At 49.0% G+C, this 10,049-nt stretch overlaps 1 protein-coding gene across 1 annotated transcript in view; it reads left to right on the top strand.

The window, feature by feature from the left end:
• The first annotated feature begins 425 nt into the window (after nt 1–425).
• The window catches only part of LRRC26 (leucine rich repeat containing 26), a 195,933-nt gene continuing 186,309 nt past the window's right edge, over nt 426–10,049 (top strand). The window contains exon 1 of the mRNA XM_085610064.1: nt 426–1,332. Within this exon, the coding sequence (XP_085466190.1) occupies nt 690–1,332 (643 nt within the window). The 5' untranslated portion in view covers nt 426–689. The remainder of the gene's footprint in view (nt 1,333–10,049) is intronic.

Genomic DNA, 10,049 nt, shown 5'->3' with positions numbered 1-10,049 from the left:
CCAAAGATAAATACCAGATATCCAGCTGGTGGCACTCAGGGCAGGGGTGCACATCGGTACCCATGCAGGGAACTTTTCTGTCCCAGCACCTACATTTATGATAGAGTGAACGTATTTAGTTGACCATCTTGCATGCCTCTGTCCAGCCCTTCGAAATCTCACCTGATTTATTCTCTGCTCCCAACTTTTTATAACGTTTCCTCATTGACGTCCGCTCTGCCTCAAAACATACCTGCAACACTGTTTAACAGCACTGCCTTTGAAGCATGCTTGCCTATATAGGCGATCTCTTTGTCCCTGCTCGGCGACTTCTTGGCTGTGTAAACAGCTACGTGGAGTGGGTGGAGCGAGACTGGAAAAAGAAATAATTGTACGGTGAGAGGCAGAGGAACAGGATAATAATCCCTGAATAAGGTTGGGCTATTGACATTACGCAGGTGACTTTCACTTGCTCGACACTGTGGCGATAGAGGCTCGAACTTCTATTATTTTCATTCCAAAGTCGCATCTTCTTTTCAGGGAACTTGAGAACACCACACAGCACGAGGCCAATTTTTAGGTACCAGAAGGGAAGTTATTCCATACACCTTGGAAGCGGTCTTTAAAAGAAGAGGATTTCAAGCCGACCTAAAAACCCACCTTAAGGATGATTCAAACTTTTGGGAGACTTTCTCATTCAGAATAAAATAATGGCTGAACTCAGGACACTTAGACCAATGGTGCCCTGGGGAAAATGCACTCTTTTTCGTTTGCTGATCGTTTTTGCCCTTTCCCAGGCCTCTTTCTGCTGCCCTCACCTCTGCAGTTGCCCAGGTGGAGCAGCGAACTGCACTAGTAAGAACCTGCGATTCGTCCCTGAAAATATCAGTCCGCTCACAACTTCCCTTTCATTGTGCCGGAATGAGATCGTAACCTTACGACCCAACTCCTTCCGCAGCCTTGGGCGCCTGCAGAGTTTGGAATTACAGCACAATGTGATCTCCCTTCTCCTCGACCAAGCCTTCGAGGGCCTCTGGAGTCTGCGGTACCTGGATCTAAGCTTCAACCAGATCTCTTCCCTGAGGCCCGAGACCTTCAAGTCTCTCCCCAGCCTCACAACTTTAAATCTGGGATACAACCGCATCGGTAGCCTGGATCCGGGGGTCCTGGTTTGGTTCCCGTCCTTGAAGGAGCTGTTTCTGAATGACAACGCCTTGCGCACCCTCGAGGCCGCGGTTCTGCAGCCTCTGCCTTCTGCGGTGTCCCTCCGGCTGGATGGGAATCCCTGGGCCTGCACCTGCCTGATCTTCCCACTCTGGAGCTGGATGGCTGAACACAGAGACCGAATTCGAGGTAAGAAAGAGGGAAAGGGGATTTTTTAAAAGTGCAATGTCATGCAGTCTATAGATGAACTCTTAAAAAGATCCAGAGGGACTCAGGCAGAAGCATCTACAGGAAGAATCAGAGTTGTAGGGTCTGCAAGAACAAAATAGGCCGGGTTGCAATAGGGGAAAGGAGGTATGAGAGGAAGGTCCCTACCTCTGTACCATGGTCCAACTTTTGAAAAAGGTAACCAGCAAGTACAGATGCATGAACACGTGCCACAGTGACCGCTGGCGTGTCCCTGTGAAGATGAGCAAGCAGCCACAGCCACCTAGATTACAGCTTGCAATAAGGGCAAAATGACAACACAGCTGGTTGTATTCGCTGTATAGGGTGTTATTTCAATTTACTGCGTTCTGAGCATAGCAGAGGCCGCAGGTTTGGGGTTAGTGAAAAAGGAGTGAATTCATGGCTGATTGATAGTTCTCAGGACTGTCACCAGGGAAGACCATTGCTTGAGTTTAAATGTTTCTGATCCATGCTCGACAAGTCAGTGACTGGGCAACATTCCCCCAGTTCCATAGATAGATCTCAAGTGAGAATCTGGGAACTGTTGTACACTTTGGAAGTGCAATAGTTACTCTTGGGTGCACAATTGACGCAAAAAATATGTACCACTATCAGTTCGCTAGGCACCCTATCAAACACCTCTCGAAGGACATATTCTTTCATGCAGGGCAGCTTATTTTGAAAATCTTTGAAAAAAAGTGTCTTTAGAAGAGCCACGTGTTCCAAGGTGATTACATGAGTAGAATCTGCCCAGACTGTACATAGACGCCCACACGATCTTGAAGTAAGTGCCTTATAAGGGGTTGAAATGTCGTAAACAATTTTGCTTAACAAGGAGAAGTCTTTATTTAGAAATGTAGGGCCTTCTGTTCATCATGGGAACACTGACAGACATAGGTAGTAAGAGCAGTTTAAGCAGTGGAATATGCTTGGGCTTCGGATGGTGAGAACAAAGAGGGTACTTTTTTTAGCAGATTGTCCCCTGTGGTGCTACAGATAGCTGAGTCCAGCTTTTAAGTCTAGCTAGGAGCAGATTTAGCTTTCTTGCAGAGTTCATATGATCTAGACAGAGTGAGAACTGTTAGCCCACTCAACCTTTGATTGCTGTTATCATCAGCCCATATAAATCAGCCATCGGTTGAAAGTAAATGTCATTAGGATAGGTGGAGCTTCACTATTTGTCATTTCTTTGGTACAGCTGTGAAATGAGAACATGCCTGGCGGGGTGCTCAGCTCAAGATGTCACAGGAAGAAGTGGACAGGGCTCCCAAAAAAGTTGACCTTTAGTCCTCAGAGGCCACTGGGTGCTTCTTTCTCCATATGCAAAGAAGAGCTTGGGCCTGCATGGTCTCAATTGTGCCCTTTGTTGGGCCGTAGTTCCTTAGGAAAATAAAAACAAGCACAAAGATTTGTAAAAGAAAACACTGTTTGCAGAAGTGTCTACAAAGGCATCTCATGTGAATTATAAATATGAATAGTTTCAATTCATACGACCTGCTTGCATGCTCAATGGGCATCTCAGGTCAGCTAGGTCTTGGGGGACGGCCCCATGCAAATCCTCGCTCTGCTGAGCGATGTGGAGGCAGTGGTAGCCAATGAACTCCGAGGACTAAGGTTTAGGCACAAGCATTCTGTGCTTTTCAGAGAGCCCTGCCCACCACTCCCAATAAAACCAAAAGAAGACTACAGCTCCCAGAATGCTCTCATTCACCTAATAAAAGATCAGGGCTGGAAATATGATGCATTGCAGACATGGAGATCTCTAGTAACACTATTCGTTCACAGAAGCCTGATTGCTAATGTGTTCTTTGCTTACCCACTGGAGTCTACAATTTACCCATGTGAGACACCTTCCTTATCGTGTAATAAGAGATTGATGAACAGTGAGCCCACCTGAACCCAGCAGCCTTCTGTGTGATAAGTACGGACACGAGACTGGGTTAAGGTGCAGGGCACATGCCGTAACATGTCACTCATGCATACTGTAAAGTACCTGAAAAATCACGTCAGGGCGCAATAATAAAGTACGTAACTTGGAAATCAATTAAAGTATTTTAAGTTATGTAAAAGTTTGCACTGCTGACATTCTTGCTCTGAGCTGCGATTAAATACCATTTATAGGGTTCTAGGTTTCTCACCATAGAATGTTCTTATTAGTTGGAAACTGGGTTTATGGGAATGACTATACTGACTTTGCCATATGGAACGGAACAACCGTGCAAATATAAAGGAATTAATAAAATGTAGTTAATGTTGGAGACAAGAGGATGGATGCCGCATAAAACATGAAAGATCTGCGCTACAATTTTGGAGGTGTACTGATTTGTGCCGACTACATGTTGCTAACACACTTCCAAATTTTTCGGTCAATTACAATAAAATTATGAGAAATGTTTGCATTTACAAAAAACTGGTTAAGTTACTTCATTGTACAACTCTGGACCTGCCCTGTGTTGGGAATGAGATATGTTAGCATGAAAAGTATGCATCCCTTTTTTATTTTCAAAAGGAACTGGTAAGACACTGAAATATATACACTACTGAACAGTGATGATATAGACCTGAAAAGAGTGCTCAGCAATGCATTTAATCTGTTGCCACAATATCAAATTTAACTTCTATTGCAGTTAAAAATAAATAACAATGAATAGGCTGCAATGGATCAAATATATGCAGAATGAGCTATGTGCCCCTTACCTGTATGCTGTCATTAAGTTTTCCCCTACTTCAGGGATAACTGTGCATGTCGATCACATTATATTTCCACTGATCAGCGAAGCCCTCCCGTCAGATGGTCACCCCATCTGTCAGCCGGCTCTCCCCACCAATGATTTACCCCACTTATCCACCACTATCCAGGGATAAAGCCAGAGACAAGTCTCGCCCCACAGTGAACCACCTCTACCTTCCACATGTGCAGGGCTTACAGCAGTTCAAAATTCGAACAAACATTGGCAAAGCCAAAAGATTTGGCCTTTGCTGGTGTGCTGGTTATTTTTTTAATGCAAGAATCTGTAACAAAATAAAATGGAAAAATAAACATGCAACCACCTACCATATGCTAATTTGAAAAATTGTAAAATTGAAAAACGCTCACTGATGTGGCTGCATTACTTGTGATATTATTTAAAACAAAAAAAACTTTCAGTCTTGTAGTGCATTTTATAATTACTATTTGTGAAGGAGACCAGAGTAAATCGCCATCAAACTAAGCACTCAGGTTAAACACATTAACTTTGAAAAGAAGATGGAAAACAAATCATCATCTAATTGGGCATCCAAACACTAAATATCTAGCAGATATTTAAAGTTATTATAAAACAAATAATAACAATACACAATTTGAGCCAGCTTTGTCAGTAAAGAGAAAGAAACTATTTTTAGGAGGATGTGAACAATGTGCACAGATTTTGTGCAGTCATTTGAAGTGCAAGGACCCAATGGGTAAAGTGGGCTTTCCCACTCCACTGTAACTAAAGAAACTTTGAATAATGTAAAAATGACACCCCCAGCTTTATCCAGATAGGCCTTATCATCACTTTGCCGCTTTCCTATTTAACATGTCAATTTTACAATTGTTTAAAAGCATTGTGTGTGACTACATCTCCTCTGGATGGGAAGTGGACATTCCAGGATGAGAAAGGCATGGAAGTTTGGGATAACAAACCCTTCCATCCCCTTTCTGCTATGGAAATGGTCCGTGATTTACTGCATTCAAGGGTCGGAGACAGTACTTTATTTTTGCCAACTGGGCAGAAATAACGCCCCTTTGACTTAACGGGGCGACGGGCCCTGCTGTCTGTTCCGGCTTTTCTAAACTTAAGCGAAATCAAAAGATGCAACGTAATGCACGGCACTTGCTAGAACTAAAGTCACAGGACACGCCAGGACACACTGTATCTGGCGCGCGCATGCGCAGATTACCGTGCCATGCTGCCATACTAAAATGAAGTACTCAAATATGTATTAGTTTGGAAACAGGTGTGATGAAGCTGTTTGGTCTAACCCTTCTTCTGCCTATGGCGATAGGTCAGTGACAACACTATTTAGGGCAGGACTGGCAGCTGGAATATAAATGCTGCTTGCATGCGCGTGGCCTACCTGATGTAGCATGGCAAGGTAATCTGCGCATGCGTGCGCCTGATACAGTCTGTCCTGCCGTGTCGTGTGACTTTATTTTTGGCAAGTGCCGTGCATTACGTAGCACATTTTGTCAGTTTTCACAGTATCACTGCAAGCAGCCGAGATCGTCACGCATATAAGCAGCGTGTCCAGTCTGCGTGTTCGGGGTGACACGTGCAGACGCCCTATCGGACTTATTTTTCCTCAGCTGTAGACATTATAATATTAATGCCGGATGGGTGCCACCTCGCCCAACCTCGAGGCGGAGGGTCACGTGGCTGATGCTCAGAGAGGCGCTAAACCTTGTTGGCCTCAGTCTCAGGACAGCTGGCCTGGGCCCACGTGCACCGCGCTGTCCTCCGGGTCCGGGACCTCAAAATAGTGAGTGGGTGTGGGTTTGCATGGGGCATGCTGTGAGGTGGACAGGGAGATATATGGGTGCACGGGCTGCCCTGACTAGCCAGCTGCTGTCCAATGGCAAGTTAGCCTAAGACACTAACAGGAACCTTCCATGCCACCGCAGTACACATTAAAAGTAAACAAGCATTGGCATAGCCAATAGGTCTCACCTTTTGGACCTTATGTGTTTAGCCAGAATTTTTGTCTATGTTGTAGAGCATTGTGGCTGCTGCGCATCATGTTGAAAAGGTATAATAAAAAGTGTTAAGCATTTTTGTTACCTTTATACAAACCAAGACGACATTATATACAACTGAACAACCTGATTAAAAAAAGATTTTAACATAAAATTATGTGGTACTGAGTGGTACTATGTGGAGTGTATTCATGTTGCATTGAGTAGAGTGTAATTACGTGGTGTGTAATTATGTGGTACTGAGTGGTATTATTTGGAGTGTATTTATATTGCATTGAGTAGAGTGTAATTATGTGGCGTGTTATTATGTGGCACTGAGTGGTATTATGTGGAGTGTATTTATGTTGTATTGAGTAGAGTGTAATTTTGTGGTGTGTAATTATGTGACACTGAGTGGTATTATGTGAAGTGTATGTTGCACTCAGTAGAGTGTAATTATGTGGCGTGTAATTATGTGGCACTGAGTGGTAATATTTGGAGTGTATGTTGCATTGAGTGCAGTGTAATTATGTAGCATATAATTATGTGGCACTGAGTGGTATTATGTGGAGTGTAATTTTGTGGCATGTAATTATGTGGCACTGAGTGGTATTATGTATAGTGTATTAATGTTGCATTGAGTAATGTAATTATGTGGCATGTAATTATATGGTACTGAGTGGTATGTGGAGTGTATTTATATTACATTGAGTAGAGTGTAGTTATGTGGCATATCGTTAGAGTTTAAACAGCTCCATGAAGGCCTGACAAATGGCCCAATGCGTGGGTGGGTTAATGGCATGAATCCTATTTGGCCTTCTGCAGCATATTCCTGGAATCAGCAGATCTGGGCCCGCACATCCATCAACCGGTGCGGAGCGCGAGCAAAGCGCTGCAGGGGAATAGTTAGAGTAAAAAAAGGAAGGCAATCAACGCTAAGGGCATCAAAGTGCTTTTGTGGGCATTGTAATTTAACGTCGCCCTAATTATATAATCAGTTGAAGAATAGTATTGAGAACTAAGTGTAACTTATTGTGCAGGTTCAACCCTACATTTCAGCTCTCAAACAATGCTGCCATCTTTCCATACTGTGGCCTTGAATATTTCATTATCAAATGTCGTCAACAAGCCACCTGATTACGGTTCACCTTTACAAGGTCATTGTTGCTAACAGATTTAGTTCAATGCTAAACACTTTCTACTTTTTTTATTAATACGGGAGAGGTTCGCCTATTGTACTGAATAATTGCAGACATTAAGTGTAAGGTGGTGATCGATCTCTGAACGATACACTCTCAAAGGGAACACACCAGATTGATCTCAGACCTGAAGATGTCCTCCTCTAAGAGGTTTCAGAGCTTCAACGCAATTGACTAATTGTGTTGTTCATTGAAGAGCCATTGTGCAAAAATCTCCACCCCATTATAAAAAGCAAAAAACTATAATCCTCTCTCTCAGTAAGACTTCACCGGTGTCACATGCAGGTGCACTGGAGCTGGAGTTCCGGGGGTGCAACCCCTAACAAACAAACAAGCAAACAAAGGGCACATATCAGAGCTACCGCAACAACATGCTTTCTCCTCATTTCTCTCTTCCCGCTTTGCGTCGGCGCCTCCGTTTGGAAGCCTTTGGCAGTGGGTTTTGTAAAACGATTTCCTTGTTCGGGACATAGAAAGGTGCGCTTTGCCTCGCTTTCCCGAGTAATACCAAAGCACACTAGCCATGTTCAAACTGAGCCGGTTCAATAAAAATGTTGGGGAGGGGGGTGCAAACGTGCACTGTTTATGTTTGCTCTTCTTATGCGAGCTCCGTGATGCATTGGAATGGGAGCTTGGGGGGCGGACGAGCACAGCGAGGTCCGCTCCACGGGCAGATTGGGAGGGGGGAGGAGGGGGCGTGGCCGAAGCGGCCATTTTGTAAGTTTTGGACTACGTTTGGGAATAGCCCAAATGTAGCCCAATTTTCGTATAAAGTAGCCCAAAGGTATATATGACAGTTACGCGCTTTCCCAGCCACCATTTTAGGTTTGGTGACCTGGTGGCTGGGAGCGCTAGTAGCAGGGTAAAAAAATTTCAGGTTTGGTAGAGTAGTTGCGTTCGTAATGGTCATGGCTGGCGGCGACTATCGGGTGTTGGAGGCGATTCGCCTGCTGAGTGAGGCAGGGAGGATGGATCTCCTGATCCCGGAGGCGCCGTTAGCGGTATCGGCGCGCCCCGTGCGGCGCGCATCTGCGGGAGTGCCGGCCGCCGTCGCGGCCGGTTCGCCCCCCGGAAGAACGGTGAGTGTCAGGGGCGGCGCGTATGTGAGGAGCGCCGCCCCGGGGTTTGCGAGTGTGGGCCCGACTGGGGCGTCGCTGGTGCGGGGGCGGGGTCGAGCACCCCGGCGGGGGAGCGCGTCTGGGGATCTTCCGCCGCGGGCGAAGTCAGCATCTGAAGGCCGCTCCTAGACACGGGGAGCGGTCGTAACGAGAGCGGCGGAGGGGGCGCGGGGACATTCGTGGCACGGCCGCTCTTCTGACAGGGGAGCGGACCTGGAGGCGCCGGGTCAGTGGGAGGGGGCGGAGCGTGGGGGGATTAATGGGAGCGAGGCGAAGGAGAGACCGAGTCGGTCGGCAATATCCCGGGGCAGCGCAGAGCAGAGGAGCGCTGCCCCGTTCGTGGTGGAGCAGGGGGAGGGTGCGGGGGGGGCGGGGCGGCGGAGAGGAGGCAGATGGCAGCGGCATCATTGGGCGGCGCAGGGCGGAGGAGCACGGCCCCGTCCCTGGCAAGACTGGGAGAGGGTGGGGGGGGGGCAGGGGACAGGCGCGACAGGCCGGGGAGGACGGCGCGCGGGGGGGGCGCGCGGATGGGCTCTCAGGTGGGGCGTGCGGGAGACGGGGATCACCGGCAGGGGGACGGCCCTGGCCCCAGAGGGGGTTTGCGTCAGTATGGCAAAGTGGCTGGCAGATAGGCTTGCCCAGGGGTGGGGGGGCCGAGTGGGGGAGCACACGGCACGGTGGGGTTCGACCGGGACGGTGGGGGCACGGGGTTGACGGCATACGTCGGGGGGAGGGTGGGGGAGCAGGCGGATGACGGGGGGTGGGGTGTGCAGCAGGGGGGGACTCCCCGGTGCTGTTCGAATCGGAGGGAAGCGAGCGGGATTGGGAAGGCTTGGACATTTTTGAGTCCTGGGCGGAGGGGTTAGGGGGGGCAACCGGGGCGGGGTAGGAAGGCGACGGGGTGGGGGGGAGTTCGGAGTGGGGTGGGGCGGAGAGAGGTGGGGCGACGGAGGGGCGGGGGTTTGGGGGTTGGACGGGGGACGCGGAGGGAGCTGGGCCGAGCGGGCAAGGGGTGGGGGGGTCAGGGGCGTGGGAGGGGAGCGACGGGGAGGACGGGGACGGTGAGGGGGGAGGCGGTGGATCTGAGCGCGGTAGGGAAGGCGTGGGTAGCGGGTACGTGGGGGGCCGGTAAGCGGGGATGGGATGGTAGGCGGAAAGGAGGTAGGCCCAGCACACCAGACCATTCCTTTTCTTTGCAGGCGGGGGACCGACAGCTGGACCGTCGTGGGGTGCCGGACTTGGTAGGGCTGGGAGCGGCTCGACGGCACCAAGGAGAAGGGAGGGTGGAGCCTTGGGCAGCGTATCCTGTACCGGCGGGGGATCCCGGCGCGGCTGGCATAAGTAGGCCCGGTACGGGCTCGCCAGCCCCAACACCCATGGGGTCACAGCGCCCCGGGGGACAGCGGCAGAAGAGCAACGCAACGGAGGATGTTGGTTTACTGAACAGGCAGTTGGCGCCTCCAGCGGGGAGTGCTGGGGGTGTAGGGCAGGAGGAATTAGACTACGAGGAAGACAGCATGGAAGAGGGGGAGTTGCGTGATGTGGAAGACAGGGCGGGGGGGCCGAGTAATGCTGTGACTAGTCTTTTGCAGGTGTCACGACGCCAGGCGCGGCCCACGGGTCGGACATCGAGGTGGGAGACCAATTCGGCCCTCAGGACAGGAC

Source organism: Triturus cristatus, chromosome 1_2 (assembly GCF_964204655.1).
Source record: "Triturus cristatus chromosome 1_2, aTriCri1.1, whole genome shotgun sequence".
In the NCBI taxonomy this organism is placed as follows: Eukaryota; Metazoa; Chordata; class Amphibia; order Caudata; family Salamandridae; genus Triturus; species Triturus cristatus.
Note: the sequence above shows the minus strand (reverse complement) of the source record. Positions and strands in the feature narration are given on the sequence as shown.